Here is a 27,114-nt window from a genome sequence, read left to right as displayed (position 1 = left end):
CCCGAAAAAGTTCGAGTATTCCTATAACCTGTTTGCCGGCTGAATAAGATATGAATATTACAGGGAGAAGTTACATTTTAGTCACTTCTGGGGGTTCCAAGGTGTAACTAGAAAAACTTTCGGACTTCTTCCCTTCCCCCTCCCTCTTGAATGAAAAAAGAACAGCTTAAGGGGTCCTTTCAGTTATCGGGATCTTCGAGAAACGTGCCCTTGCGGTATTTTTTTCGACTTAGTATGCTTTAATCGAAACCTCATAAGAGGGGCTAGAAATGAGTGTACACTCACCCTCAACCACCACAGCACTCTGCATTTTTGGCTGCCTCGCGGGGAGGCTACGGGAACTGTAAGAGAGAAGGAAAAATCCCAAACAAATACTAAGGTGTTCTTCTTGGCAAGTTGCATTTATAAATGCAAATACATTCTAAGTAATTTTTACAGCAGCGTTGCATTGACACAACAAACAAGGAAAACGCGCTTTTAATTACATGGGTTTAGGTCTGTCATCTGTTATTCTTTCCAGGAGTGATTAACACCTAATTTCTCCTCACCATATCACCTATTTAGGTAACGAGAAGAAAGGAAATGGTCATTAACTAAAGAAGTGCTTGATTGTTAAACAAAATCTCCTTGTCAGCACCGTAGGAAATGTATAGAACATAGTATGGAGAGTTTGCATACTGATGTTAGGGTGTAAAGGGTTAAAAGCGAGAGTTAAATCAAAGTTCTTGACTTCGTTCTCCAATTATTTTGGGTCCGTTCGGAAAGCAGCATCAGGCGGTGAAAGATTCACCCACTTCCATCGATAAACTGCACAAAAATTCTCAACAAAAACTGTTGGCCAAGGAAAGGAAATTGTTGCATTTATCGATTTTCGTGCGCATGCTTTGTACTATGAACCGAGGGATAAAACGAGGGTCGGTAACAAGACTCCTCCGCAATTCCAAATATAGACATGTTAGGTTTTCTACTTTGGCCAATGCGCTAGACATGGAATTTGAACTCCTCCACGAAATCGTATCTGATTCTCTTATGGCACTTCATTTCTAGTTCGAAATCATGTCGACTAATAAACAAGTTCCATAAATTATCATACGGCCTTTTGTCCGAATTAGAGATCGGCCATTAGATCGAGTCTTCTGAACTTGTCCAAGTTGAAGAATGCCCCTCTGACAGTTCGACCCCCAAAAAATCTACCATTGAGATCCACGAGGGCTGTAAAGAAAGTCGAAGAGGAAAATTAATCAATCAAGTCAAGAGGGAAATTGTTGGTTGTATGAATCATCTAAAGATCAGGCCCCGGTTGTTCGAAGGTCAGATAACACTATCTACTGGATAAATCTCTATGCGGTGGATAGCGCTAAACGTTTTGTTATCCCTTATCCGCTGGATAGCGGTTTATTCGTTGGACAGTGTTATCCGCCCTTTATACATCAGGGCCCAAGCGTTTTTTAGCTTTAGGACGCTTTCGGTGGAGTGTCGCAAAACAAAAGGAAAACACCGCAGCCAATCACAACAAAGCTTGACGTCACCACGAACCATGAACAACCAATGAAAACAAAAGAAATTGTCGCATGGGAACCCAAGAAAACTCTTGGGAAAGTAGATACACACAAATGATCTCTAGCGCGGAAAAACACGGATAACCATGTCGCGATTGGTTTCAGCTTTGCGTCTGATTGGTTGAGAAGATGGCGCAGGTTTTCGAAACAAATTAGTAATGAAGCAAACCGATGAAATGCTGGGCTAATTTTGATGCTCAAGTAAAAATTGTGTTAAAATACCTTTTATCGCAGACTCAACCCGCTGAAATTCCACAAAAATGCGAACTGATTCCTCGTCAGGCTGAACTCCTTGGGGAAACTGATAGAAAAAAAAGTGCGCGTTAAAAATGTAGAGGACACATAAACCGCTTTTTTATCGCCTAGGAACAGAAGGGGGGGGGGGGGTAGGTTGGAGGATTTGAGCTATGTCAAGATAAAATTTACCTGATTCCCCAATAAGGCTCTCTAATATTCTCGCGATCAGCCCCCCCTCCCCATCGGCAGTCAATATTCTATAGTCCCCCTTAATACTCTTTTGGTGACAACTGATTCTCCCCCCCCCCTCCGCTCCCCCTCGACACATGTGTTGTCCCAAAAATCCTCCACCCCACCCCCCTGGCGACAAAAAAATGACTGTACTCCTTAAAAACAAATGATACACATGCTTACGAAAGGTAGTGCAAATATGGAAATTTTCGTTTTTTGTTTTGGTTTGTTTTTCCTCTCTGTTTAACTATCAGCTTTCAGACTTAAGATGTTAATGTCAACCAGACAACTGAACAATGATAGCATTTATAAATTTGCTAGGCACCCGAATACATCAGCAAAGTATTTTGAGTATTAATTTAAGTAATTGTCTTATCGTTGAGAGAGAAGCATTGGGAAATTAATTTTCAAACCAAGAAAACTCGAGATTTTACTGCGTTGATCATACAAATGAAGAACGAACGAGCATGGGTATGAAGGGCAAAGAAACACATGGATCAGAAATAAAAACCGTTGATGAAGCCCTTCAAAACACAAGCGAAAATAAGTAAGAAAATCTGCATAATAAATCAGATCAAATCAATAGGATAACTGCTCATTGAACATTAATAAAACGCGAAGAATACAGTTAAAAAGCGGAAGAGTTTAAAACAGGTTTGATTGACGCTGTAACATTTGTAAACTGAAACATCAGGCGACGGGTGGAGCCTTTTTATCCAATAGCAACCCCTGATTGAGCAACACTGCGACATGACGCCTATACCGAATAGTTATCGTCCGTAAAAGGTTCATTTGCTGAAAAAAGAAGGAAAGACAAAGCCAGACGTCTGAACGTAAACACCAATGGCCAACGTTACAGGCACGTCATCACAATTACCAATTGGCGTCCTAACATCTCTCCTAGCTTTCAACATTATCCTCTCCTTCACCGCATCTCTGGGTAATGTTCTGATCCTGTTGACACTTTATAAAGTTTCCTTTCTGCATCCTGTGACAAAGCTCCTGTTTGCGTGTCTGGCAACTACCGACCTTTGTGTGGGTCTCTTTTCGCAGCCTCTGTTCGTAGCTCATATGATACTTAACATTGATATTGCCAACACCAACTTGGATATTCTGCAGTACGTGGGTGAAGTTATTCATATCTCCAGTTCTGTATTGTGTGGAGTGTCCGTGTTGATATCGACAGCTATCAGTGTGGACAGACTTCTTGTCCTGTTGTTGAGGCTAAAGTACAGACAGGTTGTGACTCTGAAGCGAGCTCAAGTTGTTATACTCTTATGCTGGATAATTGCTGTTTCATGTGGATTGGTTCGCGTCTGGAGTCAAACGATTTCACAGATTTTCGTTTTAGTGGTCGGATTGGTATCTTTAGTTACTTCCGTGTTTTGCTACGTGAAGATCCACCTGAGACTACAGGGGAATCAGGCTACAGTAGAAGACAGTTCTGGGGGTGGACAGTCAAACGAAGATGAAGAGGTGGGTGGAGGAGAGAAAGGGGCAGGAAGAGCCACAGAGAAAGGAGTAGGAGAAACGACAAGGGCAGGTAAAGACACAGAAGAAGAAGCAGGCGCAGGAGTAGAAGGCACAGGAAGAGCGACAGATGAAAGAGGTTTAAGCGCAGGGAAAGCAAAAGTATCACCAAAGCGAAGAATTCAAGAATGCGTTCGACTGAATATCGTACAATATAAGAAAGTAGTTTCCAGTATATTCTGGTTGCAGTTGACTTTAGTAGCATGCTATGCCCCTTTCTTAACTGTGTCATTATTGAGACATACAGTGCTTAGTGGAAAAACAATTTATGGTCTTTGGCTGTTTACGGCAACGTTAGTTTATTTAAATTCATCTCTGAATCCCTTTCTTTACTGCTGGAAGATCAAAGAAGTGAGAATGGCAGTAAAAAACACAGCCAAGGCGTTTTGCTATTGTTTGTAGTTCAAGGTTACCTGTATTCATGCGAAAAGACTTCCGTGTTCTAAAAAAACACCAGAATCTCACACAAACCGTACCGTTGATACTTAAACAACAGTTCAGTAGAACCTAGTTAAACAGCCTATGCTGCCTCGAGTCTCCTATATCTCAGTGGTAGAGCACCCGAAGTATACTAATCGGTAGATCGTAGGTTCATCGTCTCTCACTTTAATGACAGACTTCAAAGATAACAATCGTCTACAATTCAATATCATAGCAGACTGGGAAATAATTGAGTACTGACAAGCTATAATTGCCCTCGTAAAGTCGAAAACTTAATTACCATGTAAATAGGAGCTATGTAGAATTTTTATCCTCTACCAGGAAGAAGAACTAACATCCATTAGTCTTTATCGTTTAGTATAACATACTTTAAGGAATTGATTGAGATTTTTTCCGCTTTCTACTTGGAACCAGTATTCTAATATGTATTTAACGATTGCACGTGAATAAACAAAACATTTCCGTCAGGTCAGATCATGATTTATGTCCTGTCCTCGCTTATGTCTCCCTAAAAACTGGAGAATAGACTGAATAAATCGTGTCCAGTGAAGTTAAAAACAACAATTTCATTTGAAACCTTTTCAAAGTTTCAGTCGGAACCATTCAAATGCGCGTGCCCCTCAGACCCTGCGTAAGCGGCGTTTTCAATCGAAGAAGAGTGTTCGTTTCCCTAACTTTATGTCATTGGGGCGATGCCAGCTTCTCCATCGATACATTTATACAGAGTGAACCAATGCTTTTTCATGCTTTTCTATTTTCTCTTATAGCCGACTTAGCCCCAGAATCACGACGAAAAAAACCTCCACATGAATACACCAAACCTTAACTTTAAAATGCGTCATATTTGAATATTAAATAATAAATCTAGCAAGTTGCGGGCGAATAAATGATTACAGCATTTCTCTGGTACTTTGTTTATAGAAAATTCAGGAAGAGTAAACTACGAGCACCAGTTAGACTTCAAGTGCTCTTTCATAGTCCAAGTGTGGAAAACAAATTGATTTTTTACCATAACAAGTTCACGCCTGCCTCCAATAACAAAGCGAAAATGTTAAACGATGAATCATAAATGAATCATGCGCACGAGCTCTGAATTTTGAAAAGAAAGGTCTCCTATCGGTTTTCTAAAAAATATATCTCACAAAGAACAGAAAGCGTGAGGTCAGAACTGTGTTTACATACTCTCATCTGTACACATCTGTAGACCAATGAGAGAGCGCGTACTATCTTTAAATTTTAGAAATTGTCATATTGCTCCCTAGAGTGTCATTTGCGCGAATCATAAATTCTGCAAATCGCGACAGTTTTGTTAACGGGCCCCAGAAAAAGTGCAAAACATCGACGGAATGTTCCACAAAGCGTTGTTTAATGTCGCATTTCTCTGCTGAATCTCGCGAAGCACCGACGAAACTAAGAAAAAAATGAATAATACTTCGTAATTGAAAGATTATATGTTAAATCTCATCATTTTCCTATTTCGAAGAAGTACAAGAACGGGTACTTGAAAGTAAAATCGGAAGATCTTGAGCTCGGACCATCTTGATGAGTAAGGACTCAAATTTTCAGTATCTTTCTATAATTATATGCCTGTAAGAATACCATGTAAAACTGACAGGAAATTTAACCATTAACATCAAACACCCACCTCATATATTACAACTTTGGCAACTTCACCATACTTGTTACACTCCTCCACGACTTCAGGTTGCAACTCTTCGTCCACCTCCCCCGGACCAACCATATTCTGAAAAGCAGACGAACGTTTTTAACCCAAATTAAATGTTGCAACACGCGTAATTAGATTCGAAGTGAAGGAAACCACAGAAAAAAGCAATTTACAACAGAATGTTGAAAGCAATCCAGGATTGCTTTGCTTTGAGATTGTTTCAGCGCCTTCGTATCAACTAATGAGATGTAAAATTACGAACGATCACGACTTGGTCTGCTCGTCATCGCTTTGAGTTTTTATTGGCTACTGATGATGTAATCCTTTATTGTGATAGGGTCGCTGGGAAAACTTTAGTTTTGATTTTCCGATACTTAATTAAAAACTAAAATAATTACTCAGAGACTTCGATAAGAAGGCCAACAAACACTGCTACTTACCCTCAAAACAACAACTTTGCTTGGGTTCCTCATAACGCTGGTAACTGGTTCTGCTTCTTGCATTGCAGCTTTTGATTCTGTTGATCAAAAGGGTATTTTCTCTTTCATTGAACATGTCAAGTCTCCTTAAAGTTTCCTATTTTCAAAATTTGGGAGAATTAATAGATATAACGGTGCACTTAGAGCAACTTGCGGCAAAACAACTGAGAACTTTGGTAGAAGCGGCACAAATGGCGAAAAAAATATCTGGGATACCAGAAAGTATAATGGCAGGAAAGTATTTTGGTCCACCGTTCGCAGCTGCTGAGGCTGAGTCGTACACTTTGCTTAAAAGAAGTTATCGAGGATTGCACTTGTTTTGCTTTACAATGGTTTGTGATTGGTCCATAAATCTCGCTCCAAGCTCTCAACCAATTAAATGTGAGGTTATAAATAGCTACGACTTGGTCACACGCGTTTTCCCGCGCTTTAGACCGTCACGTGAATTGACCTTGAGTTCTCATTGGTTCATTGAGTTGCGTGCCTTTGTTGTGATTAGCTACTGTGATTATATTGGGTTTGGTTTTTATGCCACAGCCTCTTCAGTTCTTTAACAGAAATGAAAATAAATAAAATACAAACCTTTGTCTTGGTTGATTATTTTTCCGCCTCGCTTGCTGGTTTTCTCCACTTGCAAACATGTGTTAATACCTTGCTCTTGTTTTCCTAAACCTGAAAATAAATAAAAGGTGGCTTCATCAATTTTCTATTGCAAAATCACTCTCAAACTTGGATAAATTAAAACAGAAATTCCTCTCATTCTTCCCTAAAGAATTGAACTATTAATTCCCAAGATTTACTAGTAAATTCTTTCCACTAAGACTAGCTTGATAACTAGCTGTTTTATCTAAGGAAGTATTTGTGGCTAAAAAAATTTTCTTTCTTGCGGTTTGACTGTCTATTAAAATTATTAAGACAATTTCACTATTAAGCATTCACAAATCTTAGGTGCCAAGGGTTTAAAACCCATCACTTCTTTTTCCAAATATTATTATTTTCATTTCATCTAAGAATTGCCTTCTTTGAGTGACAACAAAGTTCATACCAAGGTGCAAACAATTTGCAAACAACAAAAGCAAACAACACCAAAAAACAAAAAACAAAAAGTTACCTTGGCCATCTTTCCAACCATATTTTGCCATAATCTGAGATGCAACAGGACTGTAAGGAAGATTGAACAATGTTACCTTAACCAGCTGTATTTAACTAATTGCAATTGAGAATTTTGTAAACAGCTTTAAGTGATATTATTAATGGAGAAACTAGTTACTGTGATCTCACCTGGCAGAAAAGCCACCAGCTTTTGGTTTATTTTCAGATGCAAAATTAAAGTCTGCTCCACTGGACACTGGCCACTGCTGGGCAGCTTGCTCTACTAAGAGAACAAAAAAATATATTTTCTAAAGGCCCAATTTGGTAAGAAATGTAAAATACACAAATGTTTGAGACAACAGAATCTCAACCAAGATGATTTCCCTTCAGTAGGTAATTCCTCATACATTCTTATATGTAAAAGTTTTGATACTAGAAGGGAAAGATTTCCTTTTGCTTTACAAAAAAACAATCTCAAATATATAAAAGAAAATCAAATTATTTGTAACTTTCTATTTCCAATTTAGGCCTTTAAAGCTTTTTTTTTAAGCCTCAGAAATGGAATTGTCAGGTATAGGGTTAGGTTGGGGTTAGGGTACAACTCTGGTTTTTCCCTACATACCACAATTATTTCATACTACTTTTACTTATTCCCTTGATATTCTAGGTTTGATTACCAGGTGCTGAATCCTGCATAAGAGATGGGGGTGGTGCAATGGCTGCTCCCCCAGGAAATCCTCGACGTGGAGGCTGGCTGCCATAACTTTCGTCATCATCACCCCTGCGTCTTCCTCTGTCTCTTCCCCTGTCTCTGTGGTAGTCTCGATCCCGGTCTCTGTCCCTATCTCTATCACGATCTCTGTCGCGGTCTCTATCCCGGTCCCTGTCACGGTCTCTCTCGCGATCATGGTCTCTGTCACGCTCACGATCTCTGTGTCTTTCAAGAAAAAGTGTATGTTGGTTAGTAGCCTGAAAGCATGCTCTTGTGCTACTGTACAAGTCTTTCTTCATCTGCAGGAAAGTTTGAAGAGCAAGCCAAAAGTCTTGCATACACTTGCACTGTATATATATTTATTAACCTACCAGTAGGTGTTGTAGTTTAAACTGAATCTAATCTTTCTTTTAATTGAAAGTTATTTGAATCTATATTGATTTATTAACTATTTTGTTCCAGTTAAATAACCACAATCCTTGACCACAAGGGAATACAATTCAATCTAGTTTGAAATCATTTTCACCTGGAATCATTTTAACCTCTTTCCACCTTACCTCTCTCCTCTATCATAATCACGGTCACCTCGTGATCTTTCTCGATTGTCTGTCCTCTCTGACCTTTCACCTCTGTCCCCTCTCTCATTTTCTTTCTCTTCTCTGAACTTTTGTTTGACCAACTCATATTCATTTGGTCTTAAAGGATCATATTCATCAATGACAACAGCAAGTGAGGCTTCTGTCTCTGTGAAAGGTTCTGGGACCTTTTGGAGGTCAGCATCCTTGCAAAATAAATGAAAAGGTGATGACATTATTTATGATTCTAAATATTTCTATCAAAGTCAAGATCAAAATTTGCAAGTATACATTCAGATAAAGATGTTTTAACCCTTTAAATCCCAAGATCTGATTTTTGATTCTCCCTTCTAGCTGCTACACAAGTTCTTGGTACTGAGTTATGAGAATTTGGTGTTAGATCAAGATAACAGTTTCAACCTGATAAGTTTGAGTATTCTCATCAGCTGTTTACTGGATGTTGTATGGATATTATAGGGAGAGCTTACTTCTTAATCACTTCAGGGAATTCAAGGGTTGAGAAAAGAATTAATATGATAGAAGCTGGCAGTACTCCATTGCAAGGCCTACTAAATTTAATAAACATCATTACTCATTGGCAATTAGACATAGCTTTCACTGGTTAATGAAAGTTAAAATCTTTTTAGCTGGATTTAAGAATGTTCTGATGATTGTACAAGGATTCTCCACCTTGCCTCTCTTCAATGATCATCAGTCAATTTGAAGCTCTTACTATGACCAAAAATTGTTTCCTGGAATCTGTTGTACACACAGCAGCCACACGACAAACATCATATAAACCTTGTCCTCTTGCACTGTAAGATACGTTAAAGATCTTCTTTTTCCTTGCCTATTTATGACCCATGCCCTTCCACCATAAATTAAAGGGGCAAAAACTCAGTCCATAACCTACAGTACAGCACTTGCAAATGATTAGAAAGAGGTATGAGAGGTATAAAGCTTACCAGCATTTCTCTACCATCAATATCTGATGCTGTAGAATCCTACAAAGAGCAAGAACAAAAATTAAAACAATGGGCCATAAAATCCAAGCAGGAAAAAACATGGACCATAACTTGCATCATAAACCTCAAAATCAGTTAGCAAGATGCATGTAAGAAAAAAAATATTAACAAAATATAGAATAATAACCTCCAAATCATCAGCTGATCTCTTGATGCCCAGGACCACTTGATTTACAGCCTTTGTTCGCTGTAATACAAAGCATATTTACAAATCAAAAATCAAAAGTAAGAAGAAACTTAATTGTGATAGGGAGACTTGTAATCAAAGTGTAGAATTTCACAATGGAAGTGGAAGGACTGACTGCATCCCAAGACAAACAAGAAACTTCATCAAACTTGAGATGGCTAAAAACAGTTTTCATACACTCCAACCAGGTATCTTCAGAGTGCTCAAAAACAAACTTACCCTCTTCATACTCAAACAATTCTCACACACTTATTGACCAAAAGATTGCTGATTTCTTATGTCAATGTTATTGGGAAATTCAGTCAAACAGTTTTTGGGGACAGCCTCGGCAAACCTTTGATAGATTTGTTCACAACTTCAGGATTTCTTTCTTTGAGACAGAAGCAAAGGAAAATTGTTTCTGGTCACCCCAGTTGTGTTGCCAAAACCAAAAGTTGATAGGTTTGATTCAAGAACATAATAGGAATCAAAGACTGTGCCACAAGGAGAGAGGAAGTTTTAAAGGGTTTGATTGTTAGCATTTGAACAACTTACAGATGTTGGTAATGGTCTTGTTTGAGCAACTTTCTTTCTTTGTAGCTGAGTCTGTAGAAGTTTGTAACTGGAGGACCAGCCAGCTGCAAGAAATTTTATCTCTTTATTTCTCAAGAACTTATCTGTTATTTTCTCTTCTCGCTGTCATAAATATCCTTTTAAATTAGTTTTGAGGATTTTCTGTTATATCAAGTTAAAATCAAGATAGCACCATTCAGTTAAATGTAATTATAACGCTCGTTCAACCTGAGATGGGGGGGAACCCAAGTATTGATCTCTGTTACCTTCCCTGACCTCCACGTGTTTATGTCGCATCAATTCCCAGTCTGGAGCAACAAAAACGTGTCTGTGCTTTCCTTATCAGCCAGTACGTAGTCCAAATGATATGCCTTTGTTCTAAAGTTTCCATTTATCAAATCGAACTGTATGATCACGACTCACGATTTATTCAAATCTGAATCACTTTCGCTCAACAAAGTTGTGTTGCGAATGCTACAAATTTATATTAATTGCCGGTTAGCTGCAAAAGACTACACCTTGAAGTAAAATAAACCATAAGATAACTTACAAAGCTTGGTGATGTCAGTTCCTTCCGTGGCAGTTGATTGCATTGGCACACCGTCGATGTCGACTCCATCGTAGAGCGACATGTTGTCCTCTCTGAGGAAACTGACTATAGCTTTGGAACCTCGCCTTTAATTCAAAATGGCGACTTAGCAGCCGCAAGTTTGTTTACGATGGACCTGAAATTATTGCTGCATCTTTGCGATATTTCTGGAAGAGATCAGGGAACTTCTGTCGTCTAAAGAATATTTTATCTCACCTTTGTTCGAATTTCATCATTGTCTGTGGATAGAAAGATGAGAAACGGCTGCTTGCGTTCATTAAAGAAGAGTGCCATTCCAGTTTGGAATTTGCGTTCTGGATAACTTGCAACGAAGTTGTCATGGAAATCGTCTCGGAAGGAAGGTAAGTTGTCATTATTCTTAAAGTCGAGACTTTATTACGGTTAAGTTGCTTCTTCTGATGCGTGATGTGTTTAAAAAAATTATTGTATAACTCTGACAAGTATGTTTTAACTGGTGTTAAGAAACCATGCATGCATCTCATTGTTTTATTGTTTTCTTTTTATTTTCAAGTTTGGAGTCTATAAGCAGACCTGCAAGTTGTGATACTACAAGATCTAGAGATCAAAACTTACCTCAAGTAAGTTTCCAATGAGGCCTTCCATTCTAACAAACTCTAAATTAGAAATACCATAAATACATTGTTATTTTGTAACATTTAGTTAGTGATCATTTCCTTGATTCTCGTGACCTTAATGTTTGATTCAGGGGTGATATTGTAAGGAGAAAATAGAAGCTGGTCACTCCAAGGGGTTAAACGGTTAACAAACTAAGTGAGGTGGCAAAGAATGCTCAGCTTCTTCCTTGTCTTCTGGATGTAAGTTTGGGGAAAGGAGGAGAACCAACAACAAACTCAACCCAAATGTGAGTCCAGATCCAAGAATCGAACCTGGGCCTGACAGTGGTGGGATGCAAGTGCTTTCACCACTGTGCCATCCCTGCTTCCCTTGTTGCATTGTAGAGTGAAATGCAAAGGTCTGGGGTTTGATTCCTTATGGTGGACCTCAGGTGTTTTTCTTTGTCTCACCCTTGTGACTGATGTAATAGCATATTTTGGTATATCAAAACCCATGCATTTATATATTACAACTGAAGATGAACTTTAAGCCAATTTCAAAGAAAAATTGACCAGTTATTTTTTCCCAACCAGATTTTCACATTTTATGACAGATAATTTTTCCTGTTAAATTTACCAGTTGACTGGAATTCCCAATTTTTAACCATTCACTGTTTTTCTACATTGTAATAGAAACATGGTCAAATGAGAGGCTTTCTAGAAGAGCTCCCTCCTGAAGGTAAGCTTGGAAGAAACTTCATGTCATTTTGAGTCAGAACTTTCATTTATTTCTTATATGCAGACCTTAAAAATTCATTTTAATCAATTACCAGAGTGTTGGCATTACTCTGAATTATTTTTTTCTGAGTATGCTTGTGACTCATGTAATAATATTATCTTTCACAGTATCAAATAGTAAGGTTTCAGCCAAGTTTCAATATATTGCTTTCAGCTGTCACCAACACCTTAGATGAAGATGTTGATCATCTTGACTCTGAGGAAGACTCAGTAAGTTTCATTTGTAATCCTTTTAACATGGTTTTCATGAAGAATTGTAGCAGGAGGAGAATGCTGCTACACTTGTAGGTTAAACAGGAGAATATTCTCTACATCTGAATATAATCTAGTTCAGGTCATTGAAAAATAGAAGGCAAATTCTGGGTAAAAGCCTAAGAATTCTTGCTCTGAGCACCCTGTTCAAGAGATCAACTTGTGAACAGGTTCCTGAAAAGTAATTTTTTTAATGTTTTAACTTACCATCAAGAGCATCAAAAAACATTAAAACTTGTTTGCAAAGAAGAATTGACATTCTTAATACTCTTGCAGATCATATCTCCTGTTGAAAATGATGTTATTTTAGAAGACGTCCCAGAAAGAACTGCTACAGCAAACAGCAGTGTAGAAGAGGAAGTGGTAGATGATCAGGAAGATGATCAGTCAGGTAAATCTGTCAATCGACTCTTTAACTTCCAGATCAAATTTGTCATTGTCCTTATTGTCAACCATACAATTCTTATAATTTTAGTTCAGATAATTTAGTATTGGATCAACTAATTATCCCCAAATTGATATTTTTCTCTATTCTCATCACTTATCTGGTTGATATTGTATTGATATTTTAAGGAGAAATTCTCTCTTCGTCACTCACGGGGGTTAACCCTTTAACTCCCAGATCAAATTTGAAATTCTCCTTACAGTCAACCATTCAATTCTTATAATGTTAGTTTAGAGAATTTAGTATTGGATCAACTAATTATCCCCAAATTGATATTTTTCCTTGTTCTCATCACTTATCTGGTTGATATTGTATTGATACTGTATGGAGAAATTCTGTCTTGGTCACTCATGGGAGTTAAAGGGTTAAAGGGCTAAGAGATCCAAAAGTTTATTCTCCAAAATGATCCTCATGCATTTTTTTTTGGTTATTTGTATCCACAAGTTTATAGGTTACTAAATTCTCTCTACCTGCCTGCTTGCTAGCGAATTAAAATTTGAGGAAGAATTTGCTGTAAGATCTGCCCTGCTTAAATGGAAAGTGGGTAATTGTGGTATCCAGAATCTTCTGCTGTGTCCAGCCTGCCCCCCTGCTCCCATGGCAGTAAAACCAGAGGAACCAAGATAGAGTTGGATGGAAGGACATTGCAGTCTATTTGCACAATACATAACTTCATCATTTACTTTCAATCATTCCTTTATTTATATATTCATAAAAACAGAGGAGAGTGCATCAGAGAGGAGTGGTCATGTAGTCAAACAGGGCGTGTCCCAAGATGAGGAGGATTTTGAAGCAAATCTGGATCCAAAAGTTAGAAAAGGACTTGAGAGGATAAGGAAACTGGATGCAATTCTTGCTGATAAACTGAAGGTGAGTCATTGATTTTTGCCATATACCTGTACTTAATTTTTATTTGTCTTCTTAATGCTCTTGCCTACTTTTTGCTTTGTTTCAAAAAAAGGAACATGACAATTTGGAAAGAAAATCTCCCAGTCTTAGTGTTCCAAGCTCAATTTTGTTTTTGAAGTCACCATTAGATCTAAAATTATAAAATGATTACCAGAAAAAGATTTTTGTTGTACAAAAGAAACATCTGTGACAGTTTTGAAAATGTCCTCCTCACTTTGACTTCAGACCATAAAAACTAGATTATAAGAATGACAACTTGGTAGTCATGACCACCGAACACAGGTCACCAAATTGGTGATTTACACTGCAAGTCTAGTTGGGAAAATTTTCCCAGAATCCATAGCCCGCCAAAGCTTGGTATGTCTGTTACAAGTCTCTTACAGCTTTTTTCCATGTTTACTGGTACCCACTCCTACTCCTGCTGGAAAGAAGCCTTTCAAGAGTTTTGCAAAGACCTGCTCAGAGCTAAAACCCTGGATGGGTTATTATCATTCCCTGACGATGCCGTAGATCGGCGAACGCTTTGGAAAAAAATACAGTAGCTCATGGCCTCCATTGAATCGTCTTTTTAATCATTTTTAACAAAATTCTGCTGAAGGACAACTTCAAACGTTCACTAGGGTCAATGAATTTGACAGTCATGCTGCTATTCCTTCCTTTTACTTCAAAAAGAAGTGTTGTCAACCTTGCTAAGTTTTCTGAAACATTCACAGAAAGAAAAAGAGGTCAAGATTCATAGAAGACAACTGGAAAAGAAGTGGAGAGAGGAGTTAAATCAACTGGACCAACAACGAGAACAAGAAGGTCATGGTAAAATTGACTTGGGTGTCAGCCATGCACTGGCCCTCGGTCCGCCCGCTGATGACTACGTCCCAGGTAACAGTTATGAATAATCGTTTATTAAAACAACAGAGGTAGTGTTCGCAGGCATGAATTTGTTTTGGGCCGGACTGACTCGTTTGAGTAACGATATCCGGCGAGTGGTCTGCGAGAGGTCTAGTACATATAATTAGTACCAGACACCCGGTAAACTTATCCCCGACTCGTCCTTTCTCTTCTCGCGGGTGGAGAAACTCGTGGCTTGAGCTATCGAATAGATGTCTTATCAATGTTTAAAAACTGCTATTGTGACATGAGAATCTTTCTCGTTGAGGTTTCCGATCCTGAAAAGTTTAAAGGATGTTTATTACATAAGAACCTGGTTTTAGTTATCACTAACTCTGTATTTATTGAAAGCAGATGAAGAGGAGCCACCTCTTACACCGTTGTTTGCCACACAACCTCTCGCTGATGAACGAAAGCACAGCTCTTCTCCCTCTGACAGAGGTAGGCCAACAATTTTTTGTCTTTTTCTTAAGTGCTTCTTTGTTTAGGTCGGAGAGTAATTTGGCAGCGATATGCTGACGGAAAGCTACGAAGACCCGGACAAAGACCAGACCACACTTCTAAGAACCTTTGCCTTAGTCTTTGCAATAAGCGAAATACTTCGCTCTTTAATTGGTTCAGAAAACTTACGCCATTTTCCCAACTAATCAGATTCAAAAGTAACACCAATCGCGACTTGGTCACTTGCGTTTTCCCGCGCTTCAGGCAGTTGGCTTGATTTTACTGAAAATTCTCATTGGCTGTTTGTGATATCTTCCTTCGCTCTGATTGGTTCTTGTGATTTTTTTGGTTTTCCTTTTGCGACACACAATCGGAATGCGCTCTAGTGAAGTCGTTGCCAAAGAGTAAGCGTGTGCGTTTCCCTTTTCAGGTGTTACCTCCAGCTGTGATTCATGGACAGAACAAGATATTGACGATGTAGAAAACAAAGGCTCCAAAAGAACGCCCAAGAGGAGAGGGAGTAAACAATCTTCCAAAACTAAAAGAAAAGAACAGAACTTTGTCAAGCGAAACATCGAGGTATAATGTGATTTACATATTTCGTTTTATTTTTGTTTCTAAAATAGTTATTCTCCCGACCGATTGTTTTGTATTTCCTGTAATATGAGGTGTAAGAATTTAACACTACATCAGCTCAGCTAAGTATATATTACGTAACTTTGTTTCAGTTGGCTGCTGATGCTGGGAATCTGATCCCCATGACAGAAGCGGAGAAAAAACGTTTAGATGAACTACTCTCGGATGAAACAGATCTTCTAATGGTGGAGGTTTGCCTCAAGCAATTTTCTGTATAATGTCACAAGTAATTTAGCTTTTTCCCAGTGTTACTTCACTGCGCTCTGTGATTGGGATAGGAAACTCTCGACTCACGCCGTCTTCTTAACCAATCAGATACAAGATTTAAACCAACTGCGACTTGGGCAACCACTTTTTCCCGCGCTTCAGGGAGCTTCCTTTTTTTAGTTTAAATGCTCAATGGCTTTTTGTATTATTTACCTTTGTTCTGATTTTGCGTTGTGATTACACTTTGTTTTGCCTTTTCGACGCTTTATAGTCAAACGCGCTTTAAAAAATTTGTTTCACTCGCTTTGGTCTACAAGTCTTGCGCTATGCTCTCAACGAATTAAATGACACACTGCAAACAGCCATGACTTGGTCATTTTCCCGCGCTTTAGCTCTTAAGGCCGGTCACGTGGATTTATCTTGAGTTTTCATTGGCTCCTTTTGCACCTATGTTCTTATTGGTCGTTGTAATTACTCTAGTATTGTTCAACAACACTTGGTTAAAATGTACTTTAAAATGTTTTCTTTCATGACTTTCTGTATTTCGTCAAACAGAATGCGTACTCAGAAGGACTATCACTAACAGCAGGTGAAGGTTTTACCTTGGACTGTGAGTCAAAAGCTTCACTCGCCGAAATAGACAGGTTAGAATTTCCACAGATCCTTTGCCCTGCACAGCTAGCGGTTATTATGGGCATTTTGAAGTGATGAACAGGGAAGTCAGAGATTACGAGCAGTCCTTCCTTTCCGGCAAAGCCCGTCGCGTAAGTTAAACAAAAAAAAAAACATCAGCTCAGAAAAATCCATGTTAACGCTCCGCGCCGAACTTTTCTTGCGACTAACTCCCAGAGTTCCACGTGGCACATTATCATCAATTTTATTTTCACTGGTTTTATTTTTTCTCGCGCGACGGACTTCGCCGTAAAGGAGGGACTGCTTTTAGTCTTTTAGCCGCGAGTCACAAGGAAAGCCATCGAACGGCCAAAAAACGGTCAACTACGTAGCTTATACATTCACTCCCTGAAAATCTTTGTTGGTGCTTTTAACCCTTCAACTCCCACGATTTGATTGGGTAATTCTCCCCTCTAGCTGCTACACATTTCCTTGTAAATTAGTTATGAGAATGTGGTGCTAGATCAAGATAACAACTTCTACCTGATAAGTTTAAATATCCTCATTAGCTATTTTCTGGATAGTGTAAGAATATAATAGGGAGAAGTTTGACATTGATCACTTCTAGGAGTTAAAGGCTGAAAGCTCGAGAAGTAGTTCTGACAACGGTGCGTTATTCGGTCTCTGAGTTCTCTTTAGCACAGTGGCAGAACAGCAGACTGCGAAACCTTGAAGTTTGCGGTTCGACAGCATGTTCCAGGCATTCATTTAGTGAAACGAAGCAAAATAGGAAAGCGCGTGATAGTAACGGTGGAGTGAAAAAGCGACTTAAAACTCCTCCGTTTTTTTAAACCCTCCGCTGTAATCGCCGCCGTTTACAATCGCACCTCGTTGTACTTACTGAACGCCTGGAACAGCTTAGAGGTTTGAATGTACGTGGGATACTCAAAGTTTTTCTTTGCGTCACGCTCGGTACAAATGAATAACATCTTTCCTAAATTAACTTCGCTTTTTACTTGTCGAAAAGCTGTTACTTATTCTAGTTAACTACACCTTTTTCTCCTGATTCTCCAGTAAACTTCAGGAACTTGTACCTCAAGAGGAAATCGACTTATTAGCAAACCAAGAGCATTGGGAGCCTCTCAAACAGTTGGATCATACATCACAAACAGTGAGACGTTTTGTTTGTTTGTTTGTTTTTGGATTACGGACTGTCCATCCTGAAAAATCTAACTAAAAGTTTTAAACTTCTAAAATTCTCAATCCTTGTCGGTATCTTCCTCCCTTAATAAAGGGAGTAGGTTTCTAAAGAAACTGTGGTGCTATGTCGGTGGGAGAGTACGACAAGGTATTATCAACTGAGTTGATAACGTAAATTGGCCACCGTAAAGGTTTTTAAGCTGACGTTTCGAGCGTTAGCCCTTGGTTACCGCTTCGCTCTGACGAAGGGCTAACGCTTGAAACGTCAGCCTTAAAAACGTCTTACGGTGGCCAATTTACATCATCAACTCTGTTCCCAAAACCGAATATTCTATCATCCTTAGTCGTCTGTCCCTTCTTGTTTTTATTACTGTTTCTTAAATGCTGCTCAATCCTACTGCACTTACGGATACTTTGTACGACTTCTTCTGTTTTGTAGTTTTTTGATACCAAAATTTTCCACACTAAGATTTTAAGGAGGAAGATTTTTCCTAAAAATATAAGTAATATTTTCTGCTTTTTGAGTACTAATATTATTTTTTACTGACTCCCAGGACAGTTCAAGTGAGATAAGTACAGACACCATTGGTAAGTATGTTTCCCTTGTTTATGATATATTTCGTATGATTTTGAAAAGTGTCGACCCACAGGGATCATTTTCACTGAATGTCGCGAAATTAAAACTAGGGTATTCACCTCGACAAATCAGAAGAAAAGGTGAAAACAACCAGACCATGTTGCCACTTGACAGCTCGTAGTGCAACTAAGTAAACGTCTTAAGCGCGGGAAGATGCATGTGACCACATCATGATTGGTTTTATTTCAGCGTCTGATTGGGTAAGAGGATGGCATGAGTTCTCTGGGCCAATCATTGAGCGAAGAAAGCGAAACCAATAGAATTCCGCTTTGCTTTCAACACTCGATGAAAAATTGTTCTTATAGTGGTCTATTCCTTTTACAAAACTGTTTTTTTATTTTGTCGAGTATTAATTGAAATTATTTCTATACTTCAGTTATTTATAAATTTTTATTATTTAGGACTGGGAGAGAGGATTCTTAGAGAAGAAAAAGAAATGAGGGACATGAAATCGAGACTGCTTGCTATCGAAGCTGAGCTTCAGACTTTGTACCGAGAGACTGGTAATGAATCTGAGGTCAGTAACTGTTACTGAAAAATTTGATTTGGACGGTTACTCCTGGCGCAGTCCACTCCCCTAGAAATATAGAAAGCATTTCGATTGATTTTCGTTGATCCAGAATCAAAGTCTGTAATCACATTGGTCAACCAGAAGAAAAGGAAAATGTCACACGAAGCCAATGAAAACTCAAAGTTAATATGTAACCGTTTTCAAGCGCGGGAAAACATACGCTATTAAGTCGTGATTGGTTGAGATTTTGGATCTGTGTTTTTTCGACCAATCACATAGCTAAAGCGCGGGGAAACGCGGTAGACAAAGTCACGATTTTTTTAAGTTTTGCAACTGATTGGGTTAGAGAATGGCGCGATTTTTTTGGTCTAATCACAGAGATACGAGGCAAAACCGATGTAATCGCGAGTTCCTTTTGACATGTACTTGAGATATGACCAGGGTTTTTATATTCGTATTTCAGGCTGGTTTGTCCGAAGAGATCCTGGCCAGGCTTATTGATGTAAGCTCACGAACAACTTCAAGAAGTACAACAGTGTCGGAAAGTGTCATGTCGGCTCTTTCTTCCGCCAGACCAGGAGAGGAAATGATCCAAGAGGAAGATGAAACCGCTATGTTAGCGATACTTGACGACGAGAATTCCGAGAACGCGAGACCGGATAGTGCACAGGGTACGCACCGAAGTACTTGCACACCAGGTAACGAAGAGCGCCGCGCTCAGAGTCAACAGAGTTCACAAAGAAATGATTCAAGTAAGCTGAAACGGCATGGCAGGCGGTCACAACAGAGCGTGACTCTGGAAGATGACCAAGATATGCAGGGACAGAGCTTAAATGATTCTCTTGCTAGGGCTTCTATGAGAGAATCGAATCCACGCGCTCATTCACAGAACTCGATTCTCTCAAATGACAGCGGTGACCGGCCGAAGAGCAGAACTTAAAGAACGCCTGAAGAGCTATAATACTCTTATTTATTTGCAAAATGGTCGTTGCGATCCATAGAGAATTCGTTTGTCTACAGGAAGTCTCGCTCTGCCTTAGTGGAATTTTCAACTGAATTTCGAAGCAATCGTAGATTGTACTGGTTTTGTTCCACTTCGTACTGTGATTGGCTTAGAAAACACACGCCACTCTGTCAACCAATCAAAAACAAAAATTAAACCAACGGCGACTTGGTCACGTGTGTTTTCTCACTTTAGCGGACGGTTACAAGTTTGTAATACCAGTTCCTATCGACTCCTTGTGATCTTTTTTCAGCTAAAAGGAATTATTTTATGTTTTTCCTTTGAGGCGTTGTGATAAGTTTGTCTTTGATTCCGAGATTCTCTGTTGAATTTTGCATTACGTTATGGTGAGTTTGTCACGTGTGCTCGGTCGACATTTCCGAGCAATTGATCGGAAACAAATCGGAATAAGCTAAGATTTAAAACCACCATAACAGTAACTTCCAAAACTTCCTCGAGTGAGCAGGTTTAAAGTTTACAAGTTTTTACACGTACATGAAGTATATATAGTTGCGCTTATGCATTCGTTTGAAGGTATGCGATTTAATTATTGTCGAGTGTGAAACAGTTTCAGTCATGACTTATTGAAAAAAAGTTGTTTTTTGTACATGCATCCTAAATAAAAGGACAACGATGCTTTATGGCTTTTTAATAATATGAGTTTATTGCAATTCTTTACATGGGCTTTTATTTCTCTTGTTTTCCACAAAAAGTATCAAAATACTCGTTACATTGCATCTCAACTTTGACGTTCGCTTATAAAATTTGCGAAACTTTCAATACTCGTTTTGAAAGAGCAATTTTCAGTTGTATCGCAAGTAATGGGGGATTCCATTGGTTTTGCAATACTTCCTTAAAACTGGTATCCTTTTCTCAACCAATCAGTTGTAATCTAAAACCAACTGCGCCTTAGTCGCTTACGTTTTCTCGCACTTCAAATGGTTGCTTGTTTTAACGTTGAGTTTTCATTAGCTTTCCGTGGTGTATTCCTTTTTTGTTTTGATAAGCCGTTGTGATAACATTTGATTTTGCTTTTACGAAACTAAAACGAATAACGCTCATCGTTACCGAAGTGAGAGAATCTGTTTTGCGAATTAAATGGACGCTGGCGTGCATGGTTATCAACTGAGACGCTTTTCAAAAGTTTTGAACTGCTTTGTGAATCATTCTGAGAGAAAAGAAACAAATGGCAGTAAACTCGACATTGTTCATTAAATGAATAAATAACGAAATTTCAAGGCGGCGATGAAAAATTACAAAACGTAGAGGAAATACTTGTCTAAGCAACAAAACAGAGAGTGAAAACAAATTGGAAACTTACCATTTCTCAAATTCCCTGCATCGCTAGGGCTTCAAATGTGAGTTCAGATTCATAAACTTTTTAAACTTAGACCGCTCTTGGTTATATTGTTAAATAACATTTTAAAAAAGCTGCCTTGTTGCATTTATTTTTTGTAGATTTTCAGTGCGACAAAGGTACAAAATATTAGTCAGCTTTCAAGCTTATTCATAAGAACTTGTTTAGCTTTCTCGTAAAAACCAAAGAACACTGCTCCTCCAAGAGAAATCCACGTCGTTCGCATTGTAACCCCAGCAAATAAGCTGTGAAGACGAAAAAAAAAATATTTTTTTAGTGTTAAGAGCATACTGGCTCCTTAATGCAGGGATGTGATGCTACTCTATAGCGGGCAACCCCAGGGTTAACCTCTGTGATAGCCTCTGCGACCGCCGCTCATTTCGGATTTCATTTAGAATAAAAAGATACCACAGCACTTCATTTCTACAGAAAATAAAAGCAGTACTGTTTACATATAATAAAATCCAGTTATTTTGAGATTACCTACGGCTTGGCGAGCTTAAATTTAACAACAGACTTCGGACGAGATCATGTATGTGACCTAAAGGAACTACGTAGAAAGTAACCTTACCCTGCAAATCCTTCCTGAGATTTGATTAATATAATCACTTGTGTCACACTTGCTTGAGTGTACAAAGAATCTTTCTGTTAAAGAAGAATAAAAATATGTTGCAGTCTTTGACTAACGTTTTTGCTCTTCACATTTGGCAAGACTGACTAACAGAAAAAAGGTAGATATTTGTCTCGGAGGAATATTCCTAGCAAAGGGCCACCACTCTTGTACAATCTAATTCAGCAAAGTACTGTACATAAGGCAAAAAGTTCCCAGAGTTTGCTGAAGGCCTGCGATGACACTTTTGTCAACTTTGCTCCGTTTCCGATTCTTGTATCTTTTTGTTTAAATCCGTAAACTTAAGTAACCACAACGACCAATCAGATTTAAGAGAAATATCTCAAGTAGCCAATGAGAACGAAGGACAAAACAAGCAAACTACCTCAAGAGCGGGAAAACTTGAGTGAACAAACCTTAGTTGACTTTAGTTTTGAATCTGATTGGTTGAAAATATCTTAAGGAGCCAATGAGAACTCATAAATAAGCAAACTCTCTAAAGCGCGGGAAAACGTGAGTGACCAAGACGCGATTGGCTTTAGTTTTAAATCTGATTGGTTGAGAGGGTGGCGCGAATTCCTTGACCAATCACAGAACATAACTTGAGGTAAACCCTTTGAAACTGAGTCGCAACTGTGGATTACTTTTGACAAGGCATACACGAGAAATTTTAAAATATAATTTCTTATACCGGTGCAAGCATAACTCTTGTTTTTGCAACATCTAAAGGCGTCGTAACGGCAGCTCCAAATCCACCTGAAGAATACAATAAGAGAAACTATTTGGTAATTAAGAGACTAAGAAGGGGTGATTGTAAAACGCAAACTGAGTGTCGTAAAGCCACAAAAAAAGCAATCACCCATAAGAACTAAATCTAACTGTGGGAAACCGAAAAAAAACTTCACGAAAGCATAAGTGATCGAAGTTAGTTTTCAAGGAGAGTTCCACACTCAAGTTTCTAAGGCCCATTTCTTCCAAGGGCGGGTAACGCTGTCCCACGGATAAATCGCTATTCAACCGATAATTGTGAACAAAACGTAATGCGCTATCCACCTTAAAGAGATTTATGGCAGCGAATAACGTTGCGAAACGGTGCGTTAGTAGCGGAGGAGTGAAAACGAAGGAGATTTGAGTCGGGTTGCGTTCTGCCGCTTTTATCGCGCCGTTTACTTTTTGCTCCATTTTTCTAACTGAATGCCTGGAACATGCTATTTAACCCTCAGTAATCAGAACAAGCTTGAGCGGCCACGTAAACAAAAATTGTTTTTTCTTACCTGAGACTGCACCACAAATACTTGATTGCCACGCCCAAACTGGATAGCCTTGTTCCCATGACCAGATACTCTGACAAGATTAAGGAATCATAAAAAATAAATAAACCGAAAAAAAAAATTGATAGGTGCTTGTCATGCAAATATCCCCATAGCCTTTTTTTATCATCACTTCCACAAGGAGTTGAAAATTAAGGCTGGAGGATTTACTATAGATAAAGTTGACTGCTATTCCTTTTACTTCTATGATCTGAAAATCAATTCTCCTCACTGTCTGTAGAATATTTTCCCATAGTTTCAGCCCTGTTTTTAGCTGAACCCTCCCCTTCCTTATTAGGCCTGCCCACCTGGCAACAATAAGCAGAGTTGTGACCATGATTTTTCAAAGGGGAGGGGGGTCACTCTGTGGCAAACGGAGGCTTCTCACCATCCATGACAGGATCACATATCAGTTCTACACTCATCTGCTGATTTTGTTCATAACAAAATATTTGTGTAACTGCAAGTAAAGCAGGGTGGGGGAGGGGAGGTTAGGAGGGGTGGTCAAGAAGTAATTTGCTGCAAAAAGCTTTTGTGTTCTTGAGATCAAAGTTTGCAACCCCTTCCCCCGCCATTAAAAAAAATTTTCTGAATCTGCCCTTATGATGTTTTGGCAAAGGTACATGCTATTATTCAGCTTGTTGTTTACGTTTATGTCCAGTTGTTGAGATCCTCACCTTAAACAATTCCCATAATGGATACTGTATCAGTGAAAATGGTATCTGAAGAAAATGAAAAAAAACAAAGTGGGAGTTTTGAGAAAAATAGAGAGTATTCCATGGAAAGTGTGCACAAACAATTTTTCTTCACGAGTTGGGATGCGTCAAAAAAATGAATGAGCGAACACAGTGAACAAGTGTTACAAATGTTACACGTTTCCCTATAGAGCAGAATTGACAAAGAAAAATCTAGTTTCCCCAGATCCAAGTCCTTCTGAATAATTAAAGGACAGTGGATTGTATAATACAGTACCTCTCTCATTAGTGTGTTCCAGTAACCTCTGTAAAAACCACGGACACCCTAGAATGCAGTTTACCAAAATGAGCATCATTAGCCTTTAAAGGATATAAATTTCTCTCTTTTTTTAACTGTCCACAATCATTGTTTTTTTTATGGTTATTAATGTCATCAGCATGGTTTCTGAGGACATCATTATCATCATCATTTTCATTTTCATCCTTGTCAACACCATTTTAAAATATATTTTTAACAAATGGATATTCAATTATTGACCCAAAAAAGACAGTTGCATCAACATGATTTCAAGTATCCAAGTGTACAATAGAGCAAATACTTCCTAAATGTAAATTTTTAACTAGCATGTACAGGGTACCTCTTGTACGAGGGTGTACTTCAGAGCTTGCACACTGTTCATATGGGTGTAAGCTTGAGCTCGCTGCTTTACTACTTCAAATGGATTTCTCACAAAAAGTGATACCTGTCACATAAATAGAATAATTTTTTACTTAGATATGAATTTAAATGTAAAAAAAGAAGATACTGTATTGAATTGAAGTTTAGAAATCAGCTGTGGCACTCTCACAGGTTGGATCTTTGTTCACCTTTTCTAGGGTTAAGGGAAATTTAACCCTTAAACTCCCATGAGTGACCAAGACAGAATTTCTCCTTACAATATCAATGCAATATCAAGCAAACAAGTAATAAGAAAAAGAAAAATGTCAATCAGGAGATTAGTAGTTGATCCAAAACCAAATTCTCCAAACTAACATTACAAGAACTGTACAGCAGACAGTAAGGAGAATTGCTAATAAGATCTTGGGAGTTCAAGGGTTAAAGGGCTAATGATAACTTACGACTTCGCCAAGAGTTGCAGCACACATGTGTACAAATGGGAACATTGTTGATGATGTCCTTGGCTTGAGTACATTTTTGGTCAGTTCATATGTACAAAAGAATGTAGCAGCTGAAAGAGATGAACATAAAATCCAAATTCAGTAAAGAATTTAATCTTCCTAACCCTTTCACTCCCAATATCTTGTTAGTTATTCTCCTTACTGTCTGCCATGCAATTCTTATGAGAATTTGGAATTGGATCAACTAATAATCCCATGATTGATATTCTTCTCTATTCTCATCACCTGCCTGCTTGATATTGTATTGATATTGTAAGGAGAAATTCTGTCTTGGTCACTTGTGGGAGTAAAAGGGTTAAGGAAATTGGTATTGGATCAACTAATAACCCCCTAATTGATATTTTTCTTTATTCTCATCACTCCTGCTTTATATTATATCCATATTGAAAGGAATAATTCTGTCTTAGTCACTTGTGGGAGTTGAAGGGTCAAAAGGACAGAGTTCAGGGAAAAGAATCATAGATGCATCACCTGCAGGAGCCGAACCACTTGCGGCAGAAGCAATCCCTGAATATATTCCTCTGAAGCCACCAGCTTTGACGAAACCTTCTACTGACTGCAGCCTTGTCTTCAGAGTGTCAAGGGGAAACAAAATTACATCAACAGCAGTTCCAGCCACTCCTCCTGCCTACAAAATCATAAGAATAAACATTGTTAGGCTTCAGTCCACTTAACAATGCAGAAAGGAGTGGTTACTCACAAAATTTTAGATATGGAGTATATAGTTCCTGCCCCAAAACTCCAAACTAATCCATACAATGTTTTATTCAAATGCATTTTTACAACCCTGAACTTTGCATCACACCAAAAATTCCCTAAGCCTTGGGTGAGCTTCAATTCACTTCTTCCTTTAAATCCCCCCTTTACCAAAGATTAACACCCTATTCAACAAAGTCCTTTGTTGCCTGATATGTATAGATGTGGTCCAGACCCTCTTTTTTCTGGCTTCATCTTACTGCTCAAGACCCATAGCCTCACTGTTTGTGCACCAACCTAGAGAGCTTACACCCTTGCTGCATAATTTCTGGCTACTGGCATAGGTCACTTATTTGTGGTTTCTTAGCATGTTGGTTCCAGCTATGTTTTACTCAGAGGTTCTTTATGTATTACAACCTCAATGAGCATTTTGGGAGAGAGAGACGAGGTGTGAAAATGAATCGATCTGTGACAATAAGGGACTGGTCACATACTTTTGGGGGTAGGGGTAAATCTTAAAGAAGTGACCAACAGTAGAGTAAATCATAATTTCACAACACCATGTTCTTCACGTTCTTCTTTAACCCCCAGTTATGAAAATTTGCTGTTCATTCAAGATAATAGCTTCTACCTGATAAGTTTTAATATTCTCGTTACCTGTTTGCTGTATAATATATGGGCATTTTGGGGAGAAAATACATGTTAATCACTTCACTGAAGTTTATGGGTTAATATACAATTCCTGAGTATATCCTTACCAGAAGGGAGACATGAAATGGAACTGGTCTTTCTTTCTTTGTCATGTGGTTTGTTTGTTGATCAAACTAAAAAGTAGTCTTGTCGTTCTCCATTTCTAGTTGCTTTACTATAAGACATGTAATGAAATTAAATCACAAATTTGCACCCGCTGGTGTTTGAAGTAAGTGAGAGCTGTGTTGTGTTTGTAAGAACACTACACAAAATACGTATAAATGGCCAAATATTTATCGATTCATCTCTGATCGTCAAAAAAGTTCACGGTTCTTTCTTCGTTTGAATACCGTTGACTATTGAAAGATCGAGACTGGGTCGAAATTCAAAAATAATTGGCTACCTTTACAACTTTTTACAGGAACGAAAAAAATATCCATTTAGGAAACCGCGAGGAAAAAAATTTTTTGATAATTGATTTACCTCAAAAAAAAAGAAATTGGAAAGCATATCTCACTGTGCTGGCCGCCATTTTGGAACCACGAGACATCTACCGGTACTCCAATAGATTGCGTGATCATAAACTGTACT

At 38.5% G+C, this 27,114-nt stretch overlaps 3 protein-coding genes across 4 annotated transcripts; 1 reads left to right on the top strand and 2 right to left on the bottom strand.

Annotated features, from left to right (window-relative positions):
* Positions 1 to 459: 459 nt before the first annotated feature.
* On the bottom strand, positions 460 to 10,926 carry LOC131777896 (splicing factor 45-like). Of its 2 annotated transcripts, none has more exons than XM_059094258.2 (13): positions 10,837 to 10,926; positions 10,269 to 10,351; positions 9,675 to 9,734; positions 9,488 to 9,526; positions 8,505 to 8,728; positions 7,913 to 8,172; positions 7,425 to 7,518; positions 7,255 to 7,304; positions 6,726 to 6,815; positions 6,105 to 6,181; positions 5,644 to 5,742; positions 1,782 to 1,860; positions 460 to 1,212 (listed from the first exon to the last, which is right to left on the bottom strand). In XM_059094258.2, the coding sequence occupies exons 1-13, from the start codon at positions 10,916 to 10,918 to the stop codon at positions 1,109 to 1,111; spliced, it is 1,341 nt and encodes a 446-aa protein (XP_058950241.2). In that variant the 5' UTR covers positions 10,919 to 10,926; the 3' UTR covers positions 460 to 1,108. The 2 variants fall into 2 exon arrangements, with proteins under 2 accessions (XP_058950241.2, XP_066030588.1); XM_066174491.1 differs by having other exon boundaries at positions 7,425 to 7,515.
* Positions 10,927 to 10,978: 52 nt separating this feature from the next.
* On the top strand, positions 10,979 to 20,566 carry LOC131777931 (fibrous sheath-interacting protein 1-like). The gene is made up of 15 exons (XM_059094308.2): positions 10,979 to 11,237; positions 11,408 to 11,474; positions 12,144 to 12,189; positions 12,403 to 12,458; positions 12,777 to 12,891; positions 13,667 to 13,815; positions 14,568 to 14,730; positions 15,094 to 15,180; positions 15,611 to 15,759; positions 15,909 to 16,007; positions 16,579 to 16,667; positions 17,710 to 17,806; positions 18,390 to 18,423; positions 18,874 to 18,989; positions 19,447 to 20,566. Exons 1-15 carry the CDS (start codon positions 11,215 to 11,217, stop codon positions 19,921 to 19,923), a joined length of 1,767 nt encoding a protein of 588 aa, XP_058950291.2. The 5' UTR covers positions 10,979 to 11,214; the 3' UTR covers positions 19,924 to 20,566.
* A 125-nt stretch (positions 20,567 to 20,691) lies between these two features.
* LOC131777932 (mitochondrial S-adenosylmethionine carrier protein) lies at positions 20,692 to 27,072 on the bottom strand. The gene is made up of 11 exons (XM_059094309.2): positions 27,007 to 27,072; positions 26,592 to 26,698; positions 25,609 to 25,765; positions 25,078 to 25,187; positions 24,597 to 24,701; positions 24,236 to 24,283; positions 23,941 to 23,985; positions 23,228 to 23,297; positions 22,645 to 22,709; positions 21,915 to 21,988; positions 20,692 to 21,588 (listed from the first exon to the last, which is right to left on the bottom strand). Exons 2-11 carry the CDS (start codon positions 26,634 to 26,636, stop codon positions 21,477 to 21,479), a joined length of 831 nt encoding a protein of 276 aa, XP_058950292.1. The 5' UTR covers positions 26,637 to 26,698; positions 27,007 to 27,072; the 3' UTR covers positions 20,692 to 21,476.
* Positions 27,073 to 27,114: the final 42 nt, after the last annotated feature.

The sequence above is a fragment of the Pocillopora verrucosa genome, chromosome 11, assembly GCF_036669915.1.
Source record: "Pocillopora verrucosa isolate sample1 chromosome 11, ASM3666991v2, whole genome shotgun sequence".
In the NCBI taxonomy this organism is placed as follows: Eukaryota; Metazoa; Cnidaria; class Anthozoa; order Scleractinia; family Pocilloporidae; genus Pocillopora; species Pocillopora verrucosa.
The sequence above is the reverse complement of the archived record's forward strand: the minus strand, read 5'-3'. Positions and strand labels throughout refer to the sequence as shown.